Raw genomic sequence first — 17,200 nt, 5'->3', positions numbered from 1 at the left:
GGTCTCCCATGCAGGTGCAGGGCCCAAGCACTTGGGCCATCCTCTACTGCCTTCCCGGGCCACAGCAGAGAGCTGGACTGGAAGAGGAGCAGCCGGGACTAGAACCCGGTGCCCATATGGGATGCCAGCACAGCAGGCAGAGGATTAACCAAGTGAGCCACAGCGTCAGCCTCTCACCCCACAATTTAAACCCAGAAATCATAGACACCATGCCTGGGGAGTGGAGGGTGGATTTAGAAACCAGGAGTTCTAGGGGGAGCTATGCATGACTGGCTGCCCAGCGTGGCGGTCACCTCACAGCCCCTCCAACTTTCAAGTATCAAATTCTGCAAAGTTATGAAATACAACACTCCCAAGTGTTCCATTTTACACACTTTGATTCCAAATGAAAAATTTTGAAAAGGTTATATATTACCTGGAGTAGATACACAGTTCTGAACCTTTCTAGATCAATCTCCAATAGAGAAAAACTGTTACCTAGTGAGGAGTTCGTGTGTGTGTGTGATGTTAAGCCAAAATTGCATTGTTCTTTTAGAAATCAAAGGCTAAAAATTAACCAATATTTATATCAATGTGCCAGACTGGGGTTTACAAACAGGAGCTACAGAAATTACTTTCGTTTTTTGAAAACATGTCTTCAAAGAGACAGGAATTACGCTACTGCATAACTGTCCGCCTTGAGGAGTTGCCATTATCTTTCAAGGCAAAGGCTCAAGCCGCTCATTAGATGTGTTCCTGGGGATGCCGGAAGGATGCAAAATGAGATCTAGTAGGTTGAGATATTTGAAAGTGCATCGTAAACTAAAAACAAAATTATACACAGCATCAGGAGAGCCAACACTCCAGAGGGTAGTGGGAGAAAAGAGTTTCAGACCCTGCGTGGCCACTTACCAGCAGGGTGAGGTTAGCGCAAGTCACATGAGGTCTCTGAGCATCCTGTGTCAAATGGAGCTAAAGCTAATCCCCCTGCCTGGTGCAGAGCTGCAGGGGGGAAATGAGGTGTTTAGGCTGCGGTGCTTCAGAAAGTCTGTTACAGCTGGGAAATGCCAGCCAGTAGGATTTCTTACACGCACATTGACTGTTTGTATGTAAACACCTCTGTCCGAATGTAACACGACCAGCCCACAGCCATGATTTTCATGAACGCCGTGATGAAAGCATTCTGGTCTCCATCATTTAATTTTCTTCCCTGCAGGTCAGCTGTGAACAGTTTGGCTGGGGAATTCTCACATCAGAATAGCCTAGTCTTCAAGTCCCAGAAACCTGCACTGGAAACCCTCCTTTGTAGCTCCTTAGCTCTGTAGACTTGGCAAGGATGTTAAAACTTAAGCTTCAGTTTTCTCATCTTTAAAAGGGATTATTGTGAGACCTAAATGAGACAATAATGTACAATATGATTCTCCTAATCCTGACATTCTTGTTTTAATTATCCCAATATGCAAATGTGATGATTTCTCTATTTATGACTGGAATAAGTGTGTTCCAAAGACAGTGTGGTCTAAGGGCTCACTGATAGACCTCAGGCAAGGACTGGGAATTTTCTTATATCCCCAACAAAGCATAATCATGATGGCTTCTGTTTATCAGTTTCCTTCCAATGAACTTGGGGATGCTGGAAATTCTGAGCTAAGAACTCAGAAATAAAATGACGCCATTCCCCTGAAATTTCACATGCTAACAAATGATGCCAATTGCAGTGCAATGGGGTATTGATTCTAAAACGTGGTAGCAGAGTGACAATAAAGAAGGGAATTGATATTAAGTTTCATAGAGATGGAAGCAATATTTTTCAGTGACAAGCATCTGGCCAAGTTGCTACCTGTGATTGTCTTCCTTTACTGTAGCTGTGTTGGCGAAGATTATGCTGGCTAAGAAATTATGTGGGATACTCACATCCCACATTGGAAACAAGCTTGATATTTACGGTGTGTGAGAACCCAAACAAACCTTGGGTCCCCAAAGGAGTGGAGCAGGAAGTGGCTGAGGAAGCTATATGGTTATGAGATGGGAGAAACCAAGACCCATGTCAAGTCTGACTATAGAGGAGTTAAGGCATAGAAGAAACTTCCAAAAGATAGAATCAGGAACTACAGAGAGCTGGTCCCAGATTGCCAGATGAGAGAATAATAAAGGGGTCAACCCCACAGGGGGCTCTGGGTGCAGGAGCCTCATGCCTGCCTGGCACATTTCACCTTTACTTGGATCAATGTGTGCCGAATCTCTCAGTCATTATCCCCTGCCCATGCCTCCCCTCCAAATACTTGAACCATCACTGTTGCCTCCACAGTACCAAGATGCTGGAGTCAGGACCCAGAGCCGACAATTGGACCTAGTTAATTCAACGTGGGATGGGAGGGTCTGAATGTATTTCTTAACTTCTAGGTGCAGCACCTGCTTGCTCTTCTCTTCCCCTTTCAATGGGAGTGTTTAGTCAGTCATCCTGTTCCTGGTCCACTTTTGCGTGTTGTACATGTTGCTGTATACTGGTGTGTGTGTGTGTGTGTGTATGGGCCATCACCATTCCAGGAATCTCCATCTCAGAAAATGGCCCTGCCATTTATCCTTTGCTATGAACTGAAAAAAATCTTTCTTACAAATTTCTTTTTTTCTCAGTTTGTGCATTCTGCCCATGAGTTCTGCAAATTGAATTCTGCAAAATGAATTCCGAAGCTGACCACTTGTCAGGCCCTCCATTACTGACTGCCTGGTCAGAGTCAGCCTCAATGTCTCCCCCGAGCTTCTCAGAATGTCCCCTGATGGAAATCACGCCTTCTCGCCTTCCACCTTACAGTGTGTTTTCCCCATTGTAGCCTGAATCATCCTCTTAGGCTGGGAGTGCAATCATGTGACCCTTCTGCTCCAAACTCTCGCGTGACTTTCCTCAGGCATAGGATGCGAAGCCGCTGGCCACCTCTTCAGTCTTTCTTCCTTTGTTTATTTACCAGGCGTCATCCTCTCGCCCTCCTTAAACTGCCTCACACGTGCAAAGCATTCTGACCTCAGCTTTCCCTTCTCGGAACTCCTTTTCCCACGACCGTATTCTATAGCCTCCTTCTCCCTTCCACAATGTCTCTGATTCACTTCCTCCTATCTGCCCCTCTCTTTGTTCTTTTTTTTTTTTTTTAAAGATTTATTTATTTATTTGAAAGAGTTACACAGAGGAGAGGCAGAGAGAGAAAGAGAGAGAGAGAGAGAGAGAGAGAGAGAGAGAGGTCTTCCTTCCATTGGTTCATTTCCCAAATGGCCGCAACAACCGGAGCTGTGCCAATCTAAAGCCAGGAGCCAGCAGCTTCTTCCAGGTCTCCCATGCAGGTACAGGGGTCCAAGGACTTGGGCCATCTTCTAATGCTTTCCCAGGCCATAGCAGAGAGCTGGATGGGAAGTGGAGCAGCTGGGACTAGAACCGGCGCCCATATGGGATTCCAGTGCTTCAGGCGAGGGCATTAACCCACTGTACCACAGCGCCAGCCCCTCTCTTTGTTTTTTCACTCTTTATTTTCCCTTGTAGCCCCTGTCACCATCAGTATTACCAACTTTTCATTACTCTAAGTGAAATGCCTGAGCAGAGCTTCTTGGGAAAGACAGGGTTTATTTCATCTGACTGTTTGGAGATGCACACTTCAAGATCAGTGGCATCGGATGGAGACAGGCAAGTCCAGCCTACGTGCAAAGGAGGATGATGTGTTGAGCCAGGAATCCAAGCCAGGCACAGAAGTGTGCTCTCTTGCTACCCTCTCTTTCTGATGCAATCCTCATTCTATCATGACTGCTGCCCTGGCCACCTAATGCAAACCAGTCACTTCCCAAAGATCCCACCTTCAGACACCTTAATTGCATGATGCCTCCACCCTAATCTGTCAACCACGAGCATTTATTCCACTCATTGACTGTTCACATAGACTTTGAAGTTCAAATGACTGCATGAGTTTGGAGAGTCCAATGCTGTTCCATCCATAACACCGTCTGACATTTGGAATGTCTAAGGGATTTCTCTTTATTTACATAAGTATTCCTGACTTCAACAAAGAGCTGGGAACATGGTAGCTGTTAAATGAAATTCAGCATGTGGATGAATATCCTGTTTGGTGCTGCATCCCATCCCTCATTTAGTCACAGAACACAAGTGTTGTTGCAGTGTAGAATAGGATGCACCTGACTCTAAGGGATTGGTGAGCGCCTCCTGGCTGGTCCACAGATGCACAACCCTTTGCCCCTAGAAAAGCCTTGCTCTTAGGGTAATGTTCTGTGTTCACTATCCTGAAATTCTTCATAATAATTCAAAACAGGGACCCCTTCATTTATTTTACTGAGAAATAAGTCTAAATTTTACAGCATACCATTCAATGTTTTTTCCGTGTATTCAGCGTTGTGTAACCAGCTCCACTCTGCAGTTCCACAATATTTTCATCATCCCATGCTCATTAGTAGTCTTCCGTTTTCCCTTGCCCCTGGCAACATGACAGTACTTTCTGGCTCTGTCTATCCTTATAGACATTGTCTATTCTTGTTTGAAAGTGAAATCACACAGTGTCCTTTTGTGTCAGTCTCCTTCCATGCAGCATGTTTTGTATGTTCACCTGTATTGTCATGCATATCAATGCTTCGTTCCTTTTTTTGCTGAATGATATTCCCTTGTATACACACACACACACACACACATATATATATATGTTTTCTTGGTTCATTGTTAATGTGTATTTGAGTTTTTTCTACTGTTGAGCTATCATGAATAGTGTTGGTATGAGTAGCCCTGCACAGTTGTTGTGTGTATAATTTAAAGTCTCTTGATAAATATCTAGAAGTGAAATAATGGAGTTTCTCTATACTTTACGTTTTGAGATATTGTCAAGCTGTTTTCCATAAAGACATTTTACATTCCTGAAAGCAATGGGTGATAGTTCATATTTCTTTTCATCCTTCCAACACTTATTATTTTCTGTTTCCTTTAAAGCCACCTTAGAAGGTATGAAGTGATAACTCATAGTGGTTTGTGTTTGTATTTCTGTAATAGTTAGTGATGAATAATACTCCATGTGCTGCTTGTTGACCATTTGAGTCTCTTCTATGGATAAATGTCTATTCAGATACCTTGGTTATTTTAACTTTTTCTTTTGCCTACTTATTATTGAGTTGTCATAGGTTTTTTATTTTTTTCTTTAAGTTTTATTCCTTTATTTGAAATTCAGAGAGGGAAAGAGAGATGGAGAGAGAGAGAGAGAGTGAGTCCCCCACCCATGGGTTCACTCCCCAAAGGGTCACAACAGCCAGGACTGGTCTGATCCAAAGCCAGGAGCCAGGAGCTTCTTCCAGGTCTCCCACCTGGGTGCAGGGGCCCAGGGAGTTGGATTATCTTGCACTGCTTTCCCAGGTGTATTAGCAGAGAGTTGGATCCAAAGTGCAGCAGCCAGGACTTGAATTGGTGCCCTCATGGATGTCGGTACCGCAAAGACTTTACCTGCCATACCACAATGCCAGCCCCAAGTTGTCAAAGTTTATTTTATGGGTTTTAGATACCCAGCCCATATCAGATACGTGTATAATATTTACATAACCCATTCTGTGGTTGTAATTTCATATTAATAGTGTCCTGTAGGGGGCCGGCACTGTGGTGTAGTGGGTGAAGCTGCTACCTGCAGTGGCAGCATCCCATATGGGCACCAGTTCCAGTCCCAGCTGCTCCACTTTTGATCCAGCTCTCTGCTGTGGCCTGGGAAAGCTATAGAAGATGGCCCAAGTCCTTGGGCCCCTGCACCTGAGTGGGAACCCAGTGGAAGCTCCTTGCTCCTGACTCCGGATCAGCCCAGCTCTGGCTGTTGTGGCTGTTTGGGGAATGCATCAGCAGATAGAGGACTTTCTCTTTCTCTGCCTCTCAAATAAATACATTAATTTAAAAAAAAAAAACCACTAGTGTCCTGTGAAGCATAGAACCATAAAAGTTTTCCATTTTGATGAAGTCCAATACATTTATTTTTTTTCTTTCATGGCTTGAGATTTAGGGCCTATTTTAGATACTGTTGCCTAGTTCATGATCACTATATACCTTTGTTTCCTCCTAAGAATTTGACAGTTTTAGCTTTTATGTCTGGGTCTTTCATCTATTCTTAGTAAAATGTTGTATATGATGTGAGGTAGGTATCCATATTCATTTTTTGTTTGTAGATATGTGGTTATTCCAAGTACCATTTGTTGCACAAATCATTCTTTCATTATTGAATTGCCTCGGAACACTTGGCAAAAATCAATTGACCGTAAGTGCATGAGTTTATTTCAGGACTGTCAGTTCTGTTCCATTGATGCATATGTCTGTTCTTACATTAGTATCAAATCTCTTGATTATTGTGGCTTTGAAATAAGATGTTTAAATCTGGAAATGTGATTCTTTCAAAGTTGTGCTTATTTTCCAATAGTATTTTGATTGCTGTGGGTCCCTTGGATTTTCATCCAAATTTTTGGGTCAGCTTGTCAATTTCTGAAAAAGAGGCGGTTGGAATTTTGATAGGAGTTAAATAGAATTACTTGATCTTAGCCACAAGCGATTGGAAAAATAGAATCTACATATCAATCGGGGGAGCATTACCATGTCAACAACATTGTCTTTCAATCCATGAACGTGAGGTGTTTTGTATTGACTTAGGTTTTCTCATTTCAACAATATTTTTTTCATTCTCTATGCATAATTCCTATACTTCTTTTGTCAAATTCATTGCTAAGTATATTATTATTTGTGATGCTGTTGTCAATGAACTTATTTTCTTAATTTTATTTCCAGGTGGTTTATTGCTGTTGTGTTTTGTGTCCTGCCTTCTTCCTGAAGTATTTTTTGTGTGGATTTCTTAGGATTCTCAATGTACATGATCATGTTATCTCCAAACAAGGCAGCTTTAAATGCTTGCTTTTCATTCTAGATAACTTTATTTTCTCCAAGACAATGTTTAATAGAAGTGGTGGATCACATAGAAGGACTCCAAAATGTTCGTGAAAAATGGAAGTAAAAGTTCAGTTTATTTTGATACACAGTTTTGAAGTTTGTATTTTTTCACAATATGCATTGTAAGAATTTCACATAGGCCAAGATTTCAAAATTTTCTGCACCAAAAAAACCTTATCTTTTAATTTCACTTTTTTTTTTTCCCACCAAACTTTCTTAAGTACCATCACACGTGCTTGCTCTGATAATTTTCCCAGGAAGTGTGTTGTTCAAGGTCTGACTTTTTCTGGTACTTTGGGCCTTGGGAATCAGCTTGCCTGTCCCTCCTTGTGAAGAAGGACCTAACTGACATGGGTGTCCACAGACAGGTGCAAGCTCTGTGCTGGGTGAGCAGGAGAGGGAACGATTTGTGCAACATCACAGATAAATTCTGGGCTTCAGAGTGACCCTGTGAGGAAGTGCAAGAAGCCACTTGGAAAGGCAGACAGAGCTGGCCTACTGTAGGCCTCCTGACTTCTTATGGAAGGGTTTTCATTGTGTTCTGGGAATTTTCTTAGTCTGAGACATTGGCTTATTTGATACGTGATAGCAAAGAATGAAATGAAGGGAAATGAGATGAGGAATTGAGGCAAGAACAGTCCATGGATTACTGCAGTATTTGAGATGGTGAATCTAAACCTTGCCAGCTGTTCTGATGGCTATAGTCTTGCTTTTGAAGACTTCAACCTTCTATCTTTTACTATTTAAAAAACAAAAAATCCAGGCCAGCGCCACGGCTCAATAGGCTAATCCTCCGCCTGCGGTACCGGCATTCTGAGATTCTAGTCCTGGTTGGGGTGCCGAATTCTGTCCTGGTCGCTCCTCTTCCAGTCCAGCTCTCTGCTGTGGCCCAGGAAGGCAGTGGAGGATGGCCCAAGTGCTTGGGCCCTGCACCCGCATGGGAGACCAGGAGAAGCACCTGGCTCCTGGCTTTGGATCAGCACAGTGCACCGGCTGAAGCGCGCCGGCCACAGCGGCCATTGGAGGGTGAACCAGCCGCAAAGGAAGACCTTTCTCTCTGTCTCTCTCTCTCTCACTGTCCACTCTGCCTGTCAAAAAAAAAAAAAAAGAAAAAAAATCCTTTAGCAATACAGTGTATGTTTAGAGCACCTGTATTTTGAAGCTATGTTAGCTAGCAGCAATCAAGTTTACAATATTTTCACATTTATGATAGCCTGGAAAATAGTGATAATTGCTCTTTTATACAATAAAGAAAAATGAGGCCTTGGAACATTTTGTTAGCTTATTTAGTTATTGTATCAGTAATTCTAGACTGTTCTGTATTTGTTTACCACTAACCACTAGACACATTAGCAAAACCAAAGCTATATTTAGGGGTGGGCACATGACACAGTAGTTAAGATGCTGCTTGGGATGCGCGCATCCATATGGAGTGCCTAGGATCAAGTTTCTGGCCCTAATTTTCCTCTGTCTTCCCGCTAATGTCCATCTTGAGAGTCAGCGGTGTGATGCCCATTGTAGTTTTGGGATCCTGGTTTCAGCCTAGCCCAGCTGTTACCGGTAATTGAGGAGGGAACCAGGGATGGGAGATCTCTGTCTGTCTCACTATCTATCTGTCTCTTTCTCTCTACCTTCAAATGAATTAAAAAAAAAATTATAAAACCGAAAAGGTCCATTTCCTCCCTCTTCCCCCTCCTCCCTCTGTTTTTTCCTCTCTATTCACCTGCCTTTCTTTTTTTATTCTTGTATTAACATTAATTAATTCATTAATTAAGCAATTCATAAATTTCCCAAAGTTTGTTTGGGACTTGAAAAGCTAAACAAGTCCTATAACACACTTATAGATTTATAGGTGGCCAGAGTAAAGCAAGGCAGTCATACCTCAAAGCAGAGTGTGGTTCACCATCGATACCCTGTGTGTATACACCTGTCGAATGGCCATCGAAGGTAAGCCATTGCTGTGGCCTTTACTGAGATCTTACTGTGTCTGATACGCACAGGGTAGTGTTTCATAAACACTGCCTTGTTGTATTAGGTCAAGTTCAAATGGACTGGAAAGACTAGAACTGAAATGACTGACGAAGTTTATGGAAACAGGAGGAAGAACCAAGGAGCCAATGCAATTAGGTCCCAGTAGAGTTAGAAGGACTGGGGCTACTCACTGTGTAATCACATTTACCTGAAAAGCCTGGCCTGTTCCCTAGATCCACAGGCCTGGAAAGGGCTGGACCACTTGAGGGAAAACACTTCTGTTTGCAAATTGCATAACACTATATCCATGTTATTAATCAAATGATTCTAACCCCTTCCTCCCCCCTTGTCTTTATTGGATTTTAAAGTTCAGTACACATTCAAATTATTCAATTTTGATATCACTTTTATGATCAGATGTCCTACTTTTGAAATGGAAAGCTCAGCTGGCCATGTTCCCTATTACGTTTAAGAAGCTTTTATCATTTAAATAAATTAAACCTTCCAGCATGGGTTCCACAGAGCATAATGAAGCCCTGGGAAGAAAAGCTTAAATGAAATAAACCTCTTTGCTGATAGAAACAGTGGAAGCTATTGTGCATTCTACCAATAAATGGGTATCTGGCACCATAGCTGGATTCCTCACTTTTCTTTTTATATTTTGTCCTTAATTTTTGTGGTGTTCAACAGCAATTTGATTTGCCGTTGGATAGATGCAGAGTACATCAAGTACAAGGGGCCTGGATTCTTAGCCTGAAAAAGGAAACAACAAACCTGAGAGTCTTAAAAGTTATCTTTTTGACACCATTTTGAAAATCTTATTTTTTTCCTTCTACATAGTTTAAATCATACATGTTGAACACTTATGACCCCCAGATCCTTTAGCATTTTCTAAAATGATTTCTTTGCAGTGCTTTTTAAAAAGAAGCTGTTTATTTTCTAGAGTGAAACCATCATCATTTCCGCATGATAATTGGATGGAATTAATCTGTATAGTTCTTGTATTGAGTGAGCAGGAGACTCTGTCTTGTGTGACCTATTAGCCACAACAGTCAACTGGATTATGAAAATTCTTATTGTTTCAGAGTTCCATCAATGGCTGAAGAGTAGTCTGCAAAATTTTGTACAAATCTAAATAAAAGCACTATTTTTAGAAGGTTTAATGAAACTTTGTCAGTTTTTCCATTACATTATTAAATTGAGCCATTTTTTTTAGATAGACAGAAAAGCTAAAGGCAGACAGCTCTTCTTGAAAGGTAACATTCAGCAGAATTGGGAATGCTTGCACTGCTAATTTAGAATAATTACCTTGTAGTTTCCTTAGTAATAAAATTTCAGTATAATTCAAATTGGAATTTCGCATCATAAAGTTGTATTCAAAACTCTGAGTACTTATAGAGAGGACCTATTGCATTTTTTAATACATTGAATTACTTAAGTTAGGCAGCCTTGATGTTTTATTTTCTTGTTTATTATATGATGCTTTTTTTAAAAAAAATTAAGATGGTCCAAAAATCCATCAGACTTTGCACATATTGCTTGTGTCAACATATGGAAGCACCTCAATGTATCAGGCTTTGAACTTCTCAAACATGATAAAATCATCTCTTTATTTTTGTTTTTAATTTCAATTTTGACATCCTCTGATCGTGCATTCAGAAAATTTTGTCTTAGTGAAAGCCTGAGAATGGATGGTCTCACACCCTTGCAGTGGGACTGAAGAAAGGCTCTGACCATTCACAGACCAGCGTGTGAGTAGCGACGTGAACTGCGTCCTGCCCAGCATGCACTTGGTAGCCCTGTGCTTGTGCTCGTGCTCAGCAGGTGGCCTACGCAGTGTCCGCTTCCGTGCTAATGAGGGGCAGGCATTAATAATCAGTCATCGCAGTGTGGACAACTGATTCATTGGTCAGACAATGGAAAACAGTGAAGGGATTGGAAAGCATGGCTTCTTATTTACGTTAGTTGCTGACTGCACACACAGGTTACCGAACGAATGACCCACATGTATTTATTGAAGACTTTCAGTGCGGCAGGCACTGGGGTAGAGACTGGAGACGCAGCAGTGAACATAACTGACAAAAATCTGCCTTCTCATGAACAAGTGAACCCAGGTATAGGTGGGATCAAAGAGAGCGGCAGAATGTTACCTCCCTTTTTGGGGGGCCCCAATTGTATGGGTAGAGACCCCAGTTTGGGGCTCATTCAAAGAAGCCCATAAAGAAAGCAAAGCTGAGTAACAACACCAACTTCATTCAGTAGCCAGAAGTGGAGAATCAGGAGCTTAGCTCACGTGCCAACTGTCCAGCCTGCTGGTGGGTGAGAAATCAGACACAGGGCAGCAGAAATGGGGGGGCATGCTAATAAGGGGTGAGGTATGCTAATAAGGGGGAGAGTGTTCATGGATTTTCTGGGAAAAGAGCCCTGTGAATCTCTGAATCAGGGAGCTGCCTTCTTCCTGTCCTTTTGTGCAGCCCTCTTGGTGATTGTCAATGGCCATGCACTGGGGAGAGTGGTGATGGGATTAGAGTGAATTCTGAGGGCTCCTGGAGGTGGCCCAGGCTGTCCTACTGGATCTCACTGGTTCTGGCTAGTTAGCCTGAGGAGGCACTGTTGACTGCAGAGTATCAGGTGCGCAGGTTACAGTGGGGGTAGATGCTTACCTGTGCAGGGCATGGCCCTAAGTAACAAGAATCCCAGTAAAACCACTTTGTTTGCCACTCCTCCACACCTCACCCTTCATAGAGATAGTGCATTTCTTGAAGGGAGTGGAAAAAAATACGGAGCAGCCTTGGAGGGAACCACAATGACAGCGTGTTGTTTTGACAGGTGATCCAGTGATGCAAGCCCACTGGCTTTGCTTTTAAGGGTGAGGAAGGGTCTGGAGACTGCCGTCTCTCAACGTTCTCCAGCTGTTAGTAGTGGTGACCTTTCACCCCTGAAGCACAGAGCCCCAGTCTCATTCTGCTCACTGCTTTCAGGGGCGGTTCTGCTTGGCGATTTCCTTTTTGCTGTTTGAAACAGCTGCATCGCTTCCCTGCTTCCCACACTGCAAGTGTTCATAGGGTCCGGGAGGAATTGTGAGGGAACCTCAAACATCTGTGAAACATGGAATTGATAGAGAAGTTTATTTTGGTGCAAAAAAGTTTTGAAATCATACATAGGAAGGGTCTTCAAAAAGTTCATTAAAGCACATAGAATGATACATTGATTTCAACATTCTTTTGCAACAAAATGAACTGATCTTTTAATTGTGTCTTCCATGAACTTTTCCAAGTGCTCTTGTATCAGAGTTTCCTTGAGGACTACTGGCAGGTAAATAGTTAAGATTGTTTGGAATTTGACCTTTTGCCTGTGATCAAAGACAAACCGCTTAATCTCTGTGTATCAGTTTTTATTCCCTCTGTATCATGAGAGTAATTGAACCTGACATATACAGTGGTTCAGATGGTTCCAGAGAAAATACAAAGGGGCTTCAAGAAGTTCATGGAAATGTATATTACGAGAAAACCACGAATCAATGTCAAACTTTTTCATTGACAAATTTATCTTTTAATTCCATTATCCCACAACGTTTTGAAGAATCCTTATTTGTATGTGGATGTGGTCACTTTGCTAGATGTAGACTTTCTATGTTGTTTTTTTAATAAGTCATTATTAAATTTCATTCTTGAAAAGCAATAAAAATAAAATAATTTAATCAGCAGACTATCCAATCTATTAATTTAAAAAAAATACTTCTATCTTAAAACCCTGGATATGGTAAGAGGTTGGCCAAATCCAAATGTTCTCGTTTTCAGTTTGGCTTAGTCCCAGATGTATAGATTCATCAGTGAATCTCTTTATTATCTTCTCTTACCAATCCTGCCTCTGCACTTGATCATACTTTCACTGGGTTCAGGATTGCTCATGGGCCTGCTGCTAAGGGGAGGAAGGTGGTGAGGGCCGGTGTTGGCTGCTGGCTCTGTGAGTATGTGGCACAGTTAATGGCCTGGAAGTCTCGGGCGGCAGGTATCCTGTAAGGTGCTGTGAATTTTGTCACGTTATGCAGTCAGTTTACCACACCTGGCTTCTATGGGCTGAAATCACAAATGTCTACCTTCAGTGGCTTCTTGAGCCTACAGAGTTTACAACCAGTGCCCACCTGGCTATCGGGAAGTAAGTGGCAAGGAGTGAAGATAAACATCAGCTTTTTGGCACCATGTTTTGCTGGTTCCAGGGAGTGAACGTGTAGGTCCTGCAGCTCTGCCAACTCCAGAATTCAGGGCCCATCTTGATGGTCTCAGGTGCCCCCAAACTGGAGGAAGTAAAGCACACAGCATTCTTGGGCTTTCCCCCTCCGATTACCCAAACCTTGATGCTTTGAATTTCCCAGTGCCTTTTACTTTTCCAGATGGCAAAATGCACCAATCCATCTCTGTCTTATGTGTCCCCTGGTGGGAACTGGGAGTCTGCCTGGTGTCCAGACTCCGTTTGAACTATGTCTTGGGGTCTTCATTTTCAGTTGAATAGCTACAATCCGAACACCTCGTTTGTCCTTAATTGGGGATGGCGTAACTGGTGGTTAAGGAAATTGGAAAATAACTCCTTCACTGATGTTTCACATGGGCATTTTACCATTTTAAGTCACTAAACCTCTTGAACTTACTAAGGACCCAGCTACTGCGAACAGTTATTCACCATTCTGTTGACAAAATCAGGCTCTGGCATAAATTCTCAATGGCCAAAGACCTCAGATATTTCATTGTTTTATTTTCTGTAAGCTGTGAACTCCACAGGGCAGCCCTGTAGGTGTTACAGAAGTGGCAGTGTCCTTGTCTGTTATACAACAGCAGAGCTGCCAAATTTAGCAAACAAAAATGCAAGATTCTAAGTTAAAATTAAACTCCCAATAAACAACAAATACTTTCTAAAGCATAAAAATGTCCTCTTCAGATTAATACCGTATTTTTTAAGTTATCTTCCAAATACTGCATGGCTGGCCTGCAATTTTTTGAAAGACTTATTCATTTATTTGAGAGGCAGAGTTATAGAGAGGCAGAGAGAGAGAGTCTTCCATCCGCTGGTTCATTCCTCGTATGTCCACAACGGCTGTAGCTGTGCCAATCCAAAGCCAGGAGCCAAGAGCTTCTTCTGGGTGCAGAGACCCAAAGACTTGGGCCACCTTCTACTGCTTTCCCAGGCCATAGCAGAGAGCTGGATCAAAAGTGGAGCAGCCAGGACTCGAACCAGCACCCATATGGGATGCTGGCACTGCAGGTGGTGGCTTTACCCACTCTGCCACAGCACCAACCCTGTCCTGTGTTTTATGTGCCATGTACCTTCCCTCTTCCACTCATAGCTTAAAATGGGTCCTTTATCTCAGATGCGAGGGCTACTCTCCATTACCACGTTACACCAATATTATGTCTATCTGAGCCTAAACAACTACTTTTGAGAATAAAAAGCTCAGAGGTGAGTGAGAGGGAGGCACAGCCAAGGTCCTTACCTTAGTCCCCTGCTGTCAGTCTACTGAACCAAAATGAGCACCAATTCAGTAAAAGGTCATGAGATAGCAAAAAGGGTATCTATTTTCCCATCTGTTCAGTCCCAAAGAACAGTGATACCTGAAAAGCTTAGGGTAAGCTCTGTTCTCTTAGGAAGCTTGAGAAATATTCCAAGCCTTTGCAAGATTTCTAATTAACCTGCTGGAGCGTTCATGTCAAACTGTGAGATTAGTTTTCCATCTTTTAAAAGGACTCAATTTCACATGTCACCTGAAAAGGGAAAATATGTTGGCCTTTACAGACAGTTATTGAATTTAGAGAATATTTATTTTCAAATTCAGATCATGGCCACTTGACAGGGCTGTGTTGAGAGCATCAGCCTCGGCTTTGGAGATGCGCTCTGACACAGAGGAGGGGTCTGCCTCTCGGAGTTCTCTGTTGAAAGCCATCATCACCAGTATTTGTTTCTGGGATCTGCCACTCCTGGAAGCTGTTGACCCTTCAAAAGGTGATGAAACAGTTTCTGCACGGGAAGCATCCTTTTAAGAGTTCAACAGGAAAGAACAGGCATATTTTGAGTGTTTGTTATTGGTGACGGACTGGTGCTTCCTATGTATTTCGAATCCAGCTAATAGCTTAGGGAAGGAGACAGAGCTAAGCAGTTTTGCTTGGGTCATGAGAGTGTCTGATTCCGAGAGTGCTTTCTCTAAAATAATTCCATTTACAGCCTTTCGTGATTCTGAAATCCACTATTCACTTAAAATGGTCTATGGTAATTTCTTATGTAGCTCCAATGTTTATTTCTCTTGAGAGAGTGATCACAAGTTCTTCTCCACAATATTTTCAAAATCCAGTTTTGAAATAAACAACTTGAAATAAAAAACTTTTTAAATTAACTGTTTTATTTTGAATAAACAGTGCATATTTGTTGATATCCATCGACCCTCGCATGTGCTGTGCATTTAACGTTACATGTAAAGTGTAAAGCCGGCACCTTGGCTCAGTAGGCTAATCCTCTGCCTGCGGCGCCAGCACTCCGGGTTCTAGTCCCTGTTGGGGCGCTGGTTCTGTCCCGGTTGCTCCTCTTCCAGATGGCTACGGCCGGCACTGTGCGGATCTGAAGCCAGGAGCCAGGTGCTTCTTCCTGGTGTCCCATTCAGGTGCAGGGGCCCAAGCACTTGGGCCATCCTCCACTGCCTTCCTGGGCCACAGCAGAGAGCTGGACTGGAAGAGGAGCAACCGGGACTAGAACCCGGCTCCCATATGGGATGCCAGCGCCGCAGGTGGAGGATTAACCTAGTGAGCCCTGGCGCCGCCCCCCCCCCCCCCATGCATTTTTGTATGCTTTCTATTAAATGGAACCTAATGGGCCCATCAGCTGAAAGTACAGCGCCATGCTAAGTCGTGTCTGAGTTCGTGTCTGGGTTCTCCCTCTGACATGTAAGGGAGTAGAACTGAGTGGGTCAGCAGTCAGGGTTCCTGCTGGGTGTTAAGCATTTTGCCAAACGGCATTGGAATATCTGTTTCCCCCTCAGACATGATCTAGTGTATGTGTCCAGGGCTTCCTGTGTAGAGCAAGGCACATGCGCCACTGTGACCCCAGGTCCGCGTGCACCTGCCTGCATAATCACCGTCTGCACCTCTCTCCCGCCCCGCAGATCATCTTCCGGAAGATCAGCGACGTGAAGAAGGAGGAGGAGGAGCGCCTGCGGCAGAAGAACGAGGTGACGCTCAGCATCCCCGTGGACCACCCGGTGAGAAAGCTCTTCCAGAAGTTCAAGCAGCAGAAGGAGCTGCGGAACCAGGGCTGCACGCAGAGCGACCCCGAGCGGAGCCAGCTGCAGGTGGAGAGCCGCTCCCTGCAGAACGGAGCCTCCATGACAGGCACCAGCGTGGTGACCGTGTCCCAGATCACGCCCATCCAGACGTCCCTGGCCTACGTGAAGGCCAGCGAGTCCCTCAAGCAGAACAACCGAGACGCCATGGAGCTCAAGCCCAACGGCGGGGCTGACCCCAAGTGTCTCAAAGTCAACAGCCCCATACGGATGAAGAACGGAAACGGGAAAGGGTGGCTCCGGCTCAAGAACAACATGGGAGCCCACGAGGAGAAAAAGGAAGACTGGAATAACGTCACCAAGGCCGAGTCCATGGGGCTCCTGTCGGAGGACCCCAAGGGCAGTGATTCCGAAAACAGTGTGACCAAAAACCCGCTGAGGAAAACGGACTCCTGTGACAGTGGGATCACAAAAAGTGACCTTCGTCTGGACAAGGCTGGCGAGGCCCGCAGCCCCCTGGAGCACAGCCCCGTCCAGGCCGACGGCAAGCACCCCTTCTACCCCATCCCCGAGCAGGCCTTACAGACCACACTGCAGGAGGTCAAGCTCGAACTGAAGGAGGACATCCAGCTGCTGAGCTGCCGAATGACCGCCCTGGAAAAGCAGGTGGCAGAGATTTTAAAAATACTGTCCGAGAAAAGCGGGCCCCACGCCTCGGCTCCCAGATCCCAAATGCCGCTCCAAGTACCTCCCCCGATGCCGTGTCAGGATATTTTCAGTGTCTCAAGGCCTGACTCGCCCGAATCCGACAAAGATGAAATCCACTTTTAATATAGATATATATAAATATATATACACATCTATATTTGTTAATATATTGAAGCAGTATATACATCTATATACATATGTGTGTATATACAGTATATACATATATATATATATATTTTCACTTGCTTTCAATATGAACACAATATGGATTTTGATATGTAAATATTGCATGTCCAGCTGGATTCTGGCCTGCCAAAGAAGACAATTATAAA

The 17,200-nt window shown here is 43.6% G+C and overlaps 1 protein-coding gene across 1 annotated transcript in view; it reads left to right on the top strand.

Moving 5' to 3' along the window:
* Window positions 1–16,991, top strand: part of KCNH5 (potassium voltage-gated channel subfamily H member 5) — a 362,743-nt gene extending 345,752 nt beyond the window's left edge. The window contains exon 11 of the mRNA XM_062181546.1: window positions 16,044–16,991. Coding sequence (XP_062037530.1) covers window positions 16,044–16,991 — 948 coding nt within the window. The remainder of the gene's footprint in view (window positions 1–16,043) is intronic.
* The last annotated feature ends 209 nt before the right edge of the window (window positions 16,992–17,200 follow it).

This window comes from Lepus europaeus, chromosome 22, assembly GCF_033115175.1.
Source record: "Lepus europaeus isolate LE1 chromosome 22, mLepTim1.pri, whole genome shotgun sequence".
Taxonomy (NCBI): Eukaryota; Metazoa; Chordata; class Mammalia; order Lagomorpha; family Leporidae; genus Lepus; species Lepus europaeus.
This window is presented reverse-complemented; position numbering and strand designations above follow the sequence as displayed.